Raw genomic sequence first — 12,080 nt, forward strand, 5'->3', positions numbered from 1 at the left:
GCCTTTTCCCTTCCTAAGTCTAAGGACATTTTACAATCCTTGTATGAACAAAATTTTGAAGATTGTGATGTTCAAGGTGATCTCAGTGCCAGAAAGATTGGTTTAGCTACTACAATAAAACATGAATTAAGAGTTCTTCCCTTCTACTCTTATTTTTATGTAATCAACATTCAGCCTAGTATTTTTGCTTCCTGTTTATGTTGTTCAACTCTGATCTGTAAATGAAATTTGACCATCTTTAACTGAATGGACTAAAGCCTACCACCTCACAATCTGCTTGCTGTTGCGGGGTCCATTGCTAATTTTATAGAAGCAGTGATGAGAAGGAAGCTGTTCATTCAAATGAAGCCTGACTATTGTGCTGTAATTAGCAGGTGACAGCAGCTTTATGTGGGTGGATTTTATCCAAATAAAGGCCTATTTATAAGGTACATTTGGCAGAGAATAAGACAGATAGTACAAGCTTATTTTCAATTATATAACCTAATATGTAATACTGAACACAAGAAATAAACATAAAAATTAGGTAAAAGCAGTATGTCATCATCATAATCAGCAAAGCATTAAGATGTTTAGCTCATTCTGTTTGAGGCTGACATGCCACACAATTTTCCCTGTATCAGCTGGCAAAAGATAAAGCTACAATGTAAATATTCGAGGTTAAACATTTATATATATATATATATATATATATACCCTAAGTTCTTGTCTATAAGCCGGACTCATGTATTAGCCGGAGACCAAAAATCATACGAATTTTTAAAATAAAATCGTATCATAGATAAGCCGGACTCATGGATAAGCCGAACATACTATAACCTATAACTAATAGAAGGGAGGGAGGTCAGTGGTCTCACTCGCGCCCATTTAATTTCTTTAAGGGGGGAGAGAGTGTGAGATATTGCCGTCTCTCTCACTCCCCGCATGGCGCGATTGGAGCGGCCGGAGCGCGTTCTTTCTGCTCTGGGCGTCGCCGAGTCAACACGAGCGCGTAGCGGTCATTTAAATTGTGATTTTATATGTAAGCATATTTAAATATATATCGCAGATTTCTGCGGACAATGGGTCTTTTAATTTCTGGTACATGCTTCCTCAGTTGGTTTGCCCAGTTGATTTCATACAAGGGACGCTATTGGCAGATGGCTGAGAAGCTAGATTGCTTACTTTTCTGTCAATCTTGCGCTGACTATCTGTGATCCTGACGTATGGGGATTGAGCAGGGGGGCTGTTTGCACACCTAGACGATACAGACGCTCGTCTAAAAATGCTGAAAGATTATCTTCACGTTGCTATCTTTTGTAAAGCTGATTCCTGAAAAGACATGCTGCACAGTGCTTCGCATACTTAAAAGCTCGAAGGGCACGTATTGATTTTTGACTGAAAAACAAACTCTCCCTCTCCCTCTCTTTGTCTGCTCCTGACGGAGGGGGTGTGAGCTGCCGCCTTCAACAGCTTTGTGCCGCGGTGCTTCGCATACTTAAAAGCCAAACAGACATATTGATTTGTTTCTTCCTTTGAAGAGGAAGATATGTTTGCATTCTTTTAATTGTGAGACTGAACTGTCATCTGTCTTGTCATGGAGCACAGTTTAAACTTTTGAAAGAGACAAATGTTTGTTTGCAGTGTTTGAATAACGTTCCTGTCTCTCTACAACCTCCTGTGTTTCTGCGCAAATCTGTGACCCAAGCATGACAATATAAAAATAACCATATAAACATATGGTTTCTACTTCGCGGATATTCTTATTTCGCGGGTGGCTCTGGAACGCAACCCCCGCGATGGATGTATAAGCCGGACTTATGTATAAGCCGATATTCTATTTTTTCATTTTCACAACTTTTTTCCTTAGATAAGCCGCGGCTTATTGACAAGAACTTAGGGTATATATATATATACAGTATATATAATATATATAGATAGAGATATAGATATATACAGTACTGTGCAAAAATTTTAGGCAGGTGTGAAAAAATGCCGTAAACAAAAAATGCTTTCAGAAATATAAATAATGATTGTTTATTGTTATCAATTTACAAAATGCAAAGTGAGCGAATAAAAGAAAAATCTAAATCAAATCAATATTTGGTGTTACTACCTTTTGCCTTCAAACCAGCATCAGTTCCTATAGGTACACTTGCACAAAGTCAGGGATTTTGTAGGATTATAGTCAGGTCTATGATCAACCAATTACAGTATACCAAACAGGTGCTAATGATCATCAATGTCACAAATAGGTTGAAACACAGTCATTAACTGAAACAGAAACAGCTGTGTAGGAGGCTTAAAACTGGGTGAGGAACAGCCAAACTCTGCTACCAAGGTGTGGTTGTGGAAGACAGTTTCATGTCATGGCAAGATTGAGCACAGCAACAAGAGACAAGGTAGTTATACTGCATCAGCAAGGTCTCTCCCAGACAAAGATTTCAAAGCAGACTGGGGTTTCAAGATGTGCTGTTCAAGCTCTTTTGAAGAAGCACAAAGAAACGGGCAACGTTGAGGATCGTAGACGCAGTGGTCGGCCAAGGAAACTTAGTGCAGCAGATGAAAGACACATCAAGCTTATTACCCTTCGAAATTGGAAGATGTCCAGCAGTGCCATCAGCTCAGAACTGGCAGAAACCAGTGGGACCCAGGTACACCCATCTACTCTCCGGAGAAGTCTTTTTCATGGAAGAGTTGCAGCCAAAAAGCCATACCTCCGACGTGGAAACAAGGCCAAGCGACTCGAGTATGCACGAAAACAGGAATGGGGGTGCAGAAAAATGGCAGCAGGTGCTCTGGTCTGATGAGTCAAAATTTGAAATATTTGGCTGTAGCAGAATGCAGTTTGTTTATTGAAGGGCTGGAGAGCGGTACAATAATGAGTGTCTGCAGGCAACAGTGAAGCATGGTGGAGGTTCCTTGAACGTTTGGGGCTGCATTTCTGCAAATGGAGTTGGAGATTTGGTCAGGATTAATGGTGTTCTCAATGCTGAGAAATACAGGCAGATACTTATCCATCATGCAATACTATCAGGGAGACATATGATTGTCCCCAAATTTATTCTGCAGCAGGACAACGACCCCAAACATACAGCCAAAGTCATTAAGAACTATCTTCAGCGTAAAGAAGAACAAGAAGTCCTGGAAGTGATGGTATGGCCCCCACAGAGCCCTGATCTTAACATCATTGAGTGTGTCTGGGATTACATGAAAAGACAGAAGGATGTGAGGAAGCCTACAGCCACAGAAGATCTGTGGTTAGTTCTCCAAGATGTTTGGAACAACCTACCAGCCGAGTTCCTTCAAAAAATGTGTGCAAGTGTACCTAGAAGAATTGATGCTGTTTTGAAGGCAAAGGGTGGATATAGATATATACAGATATATATATATATATATATATATATATACACACACACATACACAGAGATATAGATATATACAGTGCATCCAGAAAGTATTCACAGCGCATCACTTTTTCCACATTTTGTTATGCCTTATTCCAAAATGGATTAAATTAATTTTTTTCCTCCGAATTCTACACACAACACCCCATAATGACAAAATGAAAAAAAGTTTACTTGAGGTTTTTGCAAATTTATTAAAAATGAAAAAACTGAGAAAGCACATGTATATAAGTATTCACAGCCTTTGCCATGAAGCTCAAAATTAAGCTCAGGTGCATCCTGTTTCCCCTGATCATCTTTGAGATGTTTCTTCAGCTTAATTGGAGTCCACCTGTGGTAAATTCAGTTGACTGGACATGATTTGGAAAGGCACACACCTGTCTATATAAGGTCCCACAGTTGACAGTTCATGTCAGAGCACAAACCAAGCATGAAGTCAAAGGAATTGTCTGTAGACCTCCGAGGCACAATCTGGGGAAGGTTACAGAAAAATTTCTGCTGCTTTGAAGGTCCCAATGAGCACAGTGGCCTCCATCATCCGTAAGTGTAAGAAGTTCGAAACCACCAGGACTCTTCCTAGAGCTCTGTCAGAGCTCCAGAGGTCCTCTGTGGAGAGAGGAGAACCTTCCAGAAGGACAACCATCTCTGCAGCAATCCACCAATCAGGCCTGTATGGTAGAGTGGCCAGACGGAAGCCACTTCTTAGTAAAAAGCACATGGCAGCCCGCCTGGATTTTGCCAAAAAGCACCTGAAGGACTCTCAGACCACGAGAAAGAAAATTCTCTGGTCTGATGAGACAAAGATTGAACTCTTTGGTGTGAATGCCAGGCGTCACGTTTGGAGGAAACCAGGCACCGCTCATCACCAGGCCAATACCATCCCTACAGTGAAGCATGGTGATGGCAGCATCATGCTGTGGGGATGTTTTTCAGCGGCAGGGACTGGGAGACTAGTCAGGATAAAGGGAAAGATGACTGCAGCAATGTACAGAGACATCCTGGATGAAAACCTGCTCCAGAGCGCTCTTGACCTCAGACTTGGGTGACGGTTCATCTTTCAGCAGGACAACGACCCTAAGCACACAGCCAAGATATCAAAGGAGTGGCTTCAGGACAACTCTGAATGTCCTTGAGTGGCCCAGCCAGAGCAAAGACTTGAATCCGATTGAACATATTTGGAGAGATCTTAAAATTGCTGTACACCGACGCTTCCCATCCAACCTGATGGAGCTTGAGAGGTGCTGCAAAGAGGAATGAGCAAAACTGGCCAAGGATAGGTGTGCGAAGCTTGTGGCATCATATTCAACAAGACTTGAGGCTGTAATTGCTACCAAAGGTGCATTGACAAAGTATTGAGCAAAGGCTGTGAATATTTATGTACATGTGCTTTCTCAATTTTTTTATTTTTAATAAATTTGCAAAAACCTCAAGTAAACTTTTTTCACGTTGTCATTATGGGGTGTTGTGTGTAGAATTCTGAGGAAAAAAATGAATTTAATCCATTTTGGAATAAGGCTGTAACATAACAAAATGTGGAAAAAGTGATGCGCTGTGAATACTTTCCTGATGCACTGTATATAGATATATATATATATATATATATAGATACAGTATGGATATAGATATATTTATTAGTGGTTGTCTGAGGAATATTAAGCCAGTACAATTGCAGCAATTTGTGGTGCCAAGCCAACTGCCTCCTTTTACTTGTCAAACATACAAATGAAGATAACACACGATAATGTTTAACAATAATTTAAACAAAAAAAAAGTTGCTCCTCAGCAATTGGGTAGTCAAATCTGCTTTTCTTTATAGCTATGTTTATTAATGTCTAGAGCTCCTCTCCTTGGTTGCTTAAGCCTCAAGAGACATTTTTCCTCTAGGGTGACCTCAAATTTAGAGCCCAGGGATCAGAAGGGGTGGACTTAGTTGCCCTCACTTTGTGGTCTTTCTGTGCTCTGGGACAAAGAAGAGACAATGTAATTATCAGAGGCAGCACTCCCTCTCGACATGGGTTTCATCTGCCTGTGAAGAACTTGAGAAGGGTCTAACTGCAGCCTACAATGGCTGTGACATAGGTCAGGTAATCAGTCACAAAACGCCCTTTGAGTCAGATAACTCCCCCACAACCCTAATCTTAACCATAGTGCAGCGGGGCCCTAATGTTAATCATAGTCTAATCCAATAGGTGTTTCGTGACTGACGTTGGTGGCATTTCCTGATGTTGGGGCATTACATGACTGATCTTATAGGTACTGCAGTCTGCAATTACACTCTGTTGATGAACTTGAATAATGTAATGTGCACCGTTACCAAGCATCATTTGCCACTGCTCTTATATAGTAGCATTGGCAAATGATGCTTGGTAACTGTGCACATCACAGAAATGTTACAAAATACATTTTTATCCAGAATAATATCAGTCTATTCAACTAGTTTTCTAATGTGTTACACTTATAGCCATTAGAAACATTTCAGCAATCTGTGTAATGGATGAGTAACCTTCTCTGACATCTAGATGAAATGGTCTCTTTCTCACGTGCCTTGGTCTCTAACATTGTTGTTGCTCTCTAGTCCCTCAGATTTATGTTAAAAATATTCATGGGGTTCTGAACAGTGTGCTAGTATATACACACAGAATTGGTTAACTAACCTAGTGATGGATGGCGCTGCCTAAAAGTTTTGATCCTTGTGTATATATCTGTGCAATCTCTTGTCTCCTGTTGTTTTACTATTAAGTTGTAAACTATCTAACCATTTTAAACTAAAGTCACCACAAGTTGCTTAGATAACAAGAAGCATGCATTAAATTTATAAACGATTGGTATAGAAACAAATATAGATGTAGTTAGATATGATGCTTTCAAGGGTTTTGGAAATTGCTTTTGTAAATTAGTTAGGTTCATCTTCAAGGGTCCTAAAAATGCATTTGTAAATTAGATCCTTTATAGTTTATGATAGTTCATTTGAGCAAAATAAAAGAAAAAACGTATAATTATAACTTGTCAATATTACTATTAACTTACAACAAAGGCAGTCTGCAGTTTAAAAAAAAATTACGATTTTATCTTCCAGTACAGGCAGCATCATTTTAGGGAAGTCAGTAGATGTGTTACTAAATCAAGATACTTCTGTCATGCAAATGAGCACAAAAAAGTACTGTAAGCCTGAAGACACCATTTCAGAATCAGAATATCTTTATTGTCATTGTAACAAATACAGAAATGACAAGTGACAGTATCACAGATTCAAGGTGATACCTAAGCCTGCAGTAGGAATTTTTCTAAACTAATGATAATCTTTGTTTTTACAGTGTGGATTTTGTGAAGTGGTCTTCACAAGGAATGCTTCGAATGAATCCAGATGCAATGAATGCCCTCTTTAAGCCCACTGTGGACCAAATCATTCATCATCTCAGTAAGTGCTACACTCGATAGTTTATATTTAGTGTGGAGGAGAAGTTACTCGAATTACGAAGCATTGAAGATGGGCTTCTCAATTACTTCAGAATAACTGGCAAAATCTTCTAACATTTGACTCGCTGTGAAAGGCGGGCAGTCCTCTCCCTGTCCTCCTCACCAATGCATGAATCTTAACTCTCTTGCATGCAAAATCCTCACCAAGCTGGCCGTCACTTTAACTGTCACCTTCTGTCATTTCAGGTGATCTCTTTCAAAAGCCTGAGGTGTCTGATATCAAGTTCCTCTTTCTGGTAGGGGGATTTTCAGAGTCCCCTTTGCTACAGCATGCTGTGCAGAACATGTTGGGTGAACGGTGCCGCATAATTATCCCTCACGATGTAGGCCTTACCATCCTCAAAGGTGCAGTGCTGTTTGGCTTGGACCCGGCAGTGATCAAAGTGAGACGCTCACCTTTGACGTATGGAGTTGGGGTGCTCAACAGATACCTGGATGGGAAGCACCCTCCTGAAAAGCTACTGGTGAAGGATGGAACACGCTGGTGCACCGATGTCTTTGACAAGTTTATCTCTGCTGACCAATCAGTGGCCCTGGGAGAAACGGTCAAGCGGAGCTACACTCCAGCCAAACCATCTCAGATGGTCATTGTCATCAATATCTATTGTTCGGAGCAAGATGATGTGGGCTTTATTACTGATTCCGGTGTGAAGAAATGTGGCACTCTGCGCTTGGACCTGAGTGGCACAGAGTGCTTCCCTCCCCCGGCCCGCCGGGAGATTCAGACACTCATGCAGTTTGGGGACACAGAGCTCAAGGCAATGGCGGTGGATGTTGCCACTTCTAAAAGTGTGAAAGCCTCCATTGATTTCTTAAATTAAATCTGGTTAGTTTTCCCCACAGTACATTAGGAAATTGTTAAAGCCGAGTGGAGTGTCAGCAGCTTAAAAGTCCAAAAAAGCGAGTATTTTTAAACTGAAACTTTTAACTCTCATAAAATGTTTGTTTCTTTTTAATTGTATGATCTGTAGCTCTGTCCCAGCATTGATTTTGAATGATTTGGGAGAATCTCTGACCTTGATCAGGAAGTTCCCAAATTATCGATGCCTGTTGCTTCAGTATGACTTTTTTTAGAGGCCATTCAACCCTCTTGTGTGTCTGTGCGGCTTACTATATATCGGGGGACCAATGCTGTCTAAGAAATATGTTTGGGCACAGAGAAGGGGACACAAATTTTAATTTAGCCTGAAAAATATCTTGTACAAATGTACGCTACCATTGGGCTGCTAAGTGATGCATTGCCTTGTATACTAAAAATTCAAAAATTAGCTTTAAAAATAGTAATGATAATGCCAGGAGGTGTGTGGTCAGAAGCCAGCAGGTCAAAAATTGACAGGTGCCATGTCACTTTTGTTGGGTGAGGATTTTTTTTAGAAAAAGGATGCAGAAGAATCGTATGAAATGGAACCAAACACGCTGCCTTGAGAATGCTGCCAGCTTCACCCTGCCTTTGTGTTTTCACTATAGCCATACCGGTGCGCTTGATGCCTTTTTTTCTTATTCTGTTCCTTTGCTTGCTACACTGAAAAAAAAAAGGAAAAAGCCAGCATCACAGAGAAGCAATTACCTTTGTATCAGTTAAAGGAAAGTTTCAGTATGTTGAAGTAACTTGGGACTGAAAACTTGAGCGAATATTTATTGTGCTTTAGTTTGTATATACACTATTTAAATCATGTACAGATTTATTTTTATTTCAGCAGAGTGCGCAGAATTATTTAGGTAGACTTAATTAACTCTGCTGTCACCAGCGTACTCTTCCTGTTTTCATTGCTGCTGTTATCAAGAAATTCACAATCTGTGTACACAGAAGAGTAAAACTAGCAGAATTTGTGGGGGCCTTAGCAGGTAAACAGCTGAATATTTAGATGATGTATTGCTATTGATTGTTTGGTGTGCTGCCGCCATTAGCTTTTCAAAGCTTCATTTGAGTCAGTTGTTGTACATTTAAAATGTTCTAAGATCTCTCCTGCAGGTGGACTTGCTATTGCTTTTGGTCTTTGTTAGAAAACATTTCAACTGATGTATGGTATCACATTAAAACTACACACTATGTACCTGATTCCTTCTACACCTCTCTAGATACCATTAGGGTGCCCAGATATTCTTTTTATATGACGTTCTCATGTGGTGCCAATGGAACTAGTAGTAGCTGTGCCAGTGTCATCACCACAATGCCTTCAGTGTATCTGATCTGTTGTTACATACAGTGCCTTGTAACAGCCTTGACTCCTTGTGCATGATTTACAATCTGCTGCCTTAAATATCACATTCAGAATCATTCCAACTTCATTCTTTTTCACTGATACCAGAAAAAACATCTACAGTTTAAAAGGATTAAAAAGTCTTCTTTCTTAAATGGCGTTTCTGAACTTTACCAGAGGGTACAGTTTTTGCCCCTTTGTTCTTGACAGGAGTGCTGAAACTCCATGCCTCTCACACATATTTTGCTGTACTACGTGAAATTTTAGGGTAGTGTGGGACAAATACATATTATTTCTTAATTCCTCCCCCTTTGTTTCACTGTTTAAACATACAAATCAGACAGTTCAGATGTGATTAAAGTGTACATTGCAGACTTTCATATAAGGGGATTTGTATATATTTGTTCACACCATATAGAAATGACAGCTCTCTTTATACATGGTCACCCCGTTTCAGGGCACCATAATTTTTGGAACACAGCAATGGCAAGTCTGTAAAAGCCGTTGTCATATTTAGTACTTTGTTGTATATCCCTTGCATGCAATTCCTGCTTTGTATCTTCTCTGGTGCTGCTCTGCCAAGCCTCTGCTGCAGTCATGCTCAGCTCCTAATTGTTTTGGGGGCTTGGACCCTTAAGTTTTCTCTTCAGCATAAGGGAAGTTCTGCTAAATTGGATTTAAATCGGGTGACTGGCTTGGCCATTCAAGAATCTTCCTTTTTTCAGCTTTGAAAAACTGTGTTGCCTCAGCAGTCTCTTTGGATCATCATCTTGTAGGATGAAGTGCAGTCCAGTGAGTTTGGAGGCACTGACTGAAACTTGAACAGATGTTTCTATATACTTCAGAATTCATTGTGCCACTTCCATCAGCAGTTCCATCATTAATGAAGAGAAGTGTGCCATTCAGGACTTGTGGCAGCCATACATGCCCAAACCATAACACCCCCACCACCATGTCTAACAGATAAGGTGGTCTGCTTTGCATCTTGGGCAATTCCCTGGTCATCTATACACTTTCCTCTTGCCATCACTCTAATCAGGTTCATTTTTGTCTCGCCTGTCCACAAGACATTTTCCCAGAAATCTGCAGGCTTTTTAAAGTCACTTTTCTCAAACTGTAGTCTGGCCATCCTGTTTTTGTGACTAACTAGTGGTTTGCATCTTGCAGTGTGGCCTCTGTGTTTCTGTTCATGATGCCTTCTGCTGATAGCCGTCTCTAATACACACACATGTGCCTCCTGAAGTCTGTTTCTGGTCTGTCAGTAGTGGAGGTCTTCCTTGGCCTACCTGTCCCTTTGTGATTACAGAGCTCACCAGTGTGTTATTTATTCTTAATGATTTTCCACACAGTTGATTTAGGCCATCCTAAGGTTTTATGGATGTCTGAAATGGTTTTATTCTTGTTTTTAAGTCTCATAATTTCTTCTTTGATTTTCATTGCCACAGCTCTTGTCCTCATGTTGAACAAAGACAACTACAGACTCCAAAGGGTAGAAGCAAACCGATGTGTCTTATAAAGCAATGAAACCCACCTGTGTGATCACAAACACCTGTGACGCCAAATATCCCAAACATTGAGGTGCCCTGAAATGGGGAGACCATGTATTAAATGTAATTTATATATGGTATGACTGAAATGTATGCAAATCCCCTTAAATTAAAGCCTCCAATGTGCACTTTAAACACATCTGAATTATTTGATTTGTAATTTTAAACTGTGGAGTAGAGGGGCAAATCAAGGAAAGATGCATCTTTGTCCTGAACATTATGGGGGGCACTGTATGTAGCTTTTTATTAGAAAGAGAAAGGCTTTGCTTTGTCCACATGACATTATCGCCTTTTTTTAAATCTGGGACTCCATTTTCCTTCCATATCCCCAAAACCTTGCAGGTTAGGTTTATCCGCAGTTCTAAACTGGCCAAGATGAGTGTGCATGTGTGGACCTTAGAACACACTGTTGCCCTGCCGAGGATTATTTGCTGCCTCCTTTCTGATGCTGGTTGACTGTGCCTGCTTATGATCCTAAACTAGATCATGTGTGTTTGGCTTTCTTTTAGGTAGTCATGTCCTCCTTGTTTTCAGGCCATGTTTCCCCTGGTCGTCTTGAGTTTGCGGCAGAATAGTAATGTTTAGTCTGAATTGGAGATCTCTAGAAATCTTTTTGGTTAACTCGGTCAGCTTCTTTGAGGTGATTCATAATATATTCTACAACTGCCAGCTTAGTTGGAACAGCCTGGTACTTGCATTGGTGTGGAACTCTTTCTAGCTGATAGCGATGTAGTGGGCAGTGTCTCTGAGACATGAAGAGACTTTGAAATGTTCTCTCCAAATCTGTATGGATTTCTAGAAATAATAATATGTTTTATACAGTATATAATGAGCCTTTCACATCTCATGGATATGGTGCAAAGCTTATCAAACAATAGTTAAGAATGCTTAAAAGGATAGCAGAAAATGTTAACAATACAGATTATACAAAGGATTTAGCAAACATACGTTTTAAGTCTGTTTTTAAAAATTAGCAATACCTTCACTTCTTGGTGCTTCTGAGGAAGAGTGTTCCACAACGTTGGAGCAGAGACACAGAAGGATTTATTGCCCACTGTACTCTTCCTAGAACTAAGAATGGTAAACAGAGGACCACCTTTAGATGACCGGTGTTGGCAGGCAGGAATATAAAGATGAGGAAGATCAGAAATAGAAGATGATGGAGCTTGGCCTTTCAAAGCTTTGTAGGTTAGCAGAAATACACTCCATGGACAAAAGTATTGGGACAACTGAGCACTACACCTAAAGGGACTTTAATGACATTGCATTCAGATACATAGACTTTAATATGTTATTGGTCTCCCCTTTGCTGGTTTAAAAGCTTCCGCTCTTGGAAGAGTTTCCATAACATTTTGGAGTGTTTCTGTGGGAATTTGTACCCATTCATTCTGTAGAGCATTTATGAGGTCAGGCACTGATGTTGGACGAGAAGGCTTGCCTTGCAATCTCTGTTTCAGTTCATCCCAAAG

The 12,080-nt window shown here is 40.2% G+C and overlaps 1 protein-coding gene across 2 annotated transcripts in view; it reads left to right on the plus strand.

Annotated features, from left to right (window-relative positions):
* The window catches only part of hspa12a (heat shock protein 12A), a 183,537-nt gene extending 174,173 nt beyond the window's left edge, over window positions 1–9,364 (plus strand). For both annotated transcript variants that reach the window (XM_028796009.2, XM_051923467.1), the window contains 2 exons: window positions 6,701–6,804; window positions 7,050–9,364. In XM_028796009.2, the coding sequence (XP_028651842.1) occupies window positions 6,701–6,804; window positions 7,050–7,684 (739 nt within the window). In that variant the 3' untranslated portion in view covers window positions 7,685–9,364. The remainder of the gene's footprint in view (window positions 1–6,700; window positions 6,805–7,049) is intronic.
* Window positions 9,365–12,080: the final 2,716 nt, after the last annotated feature.

Source organism: Erpetoichthys calabaricus, chromosome 2 (genome assembly GCF_900747795.2).
Source record: "Erpetoichthys calabaricus chromosome 2, fErpCal1.3, whole genome shotgun sequence".
Lineage (NCBI taxonomy): Eukaryota > Metazoa > Chordata > Cladistia > Polypteriformes > Polypteridae > Erpetoichthys > Erpetoichthys calabaricus.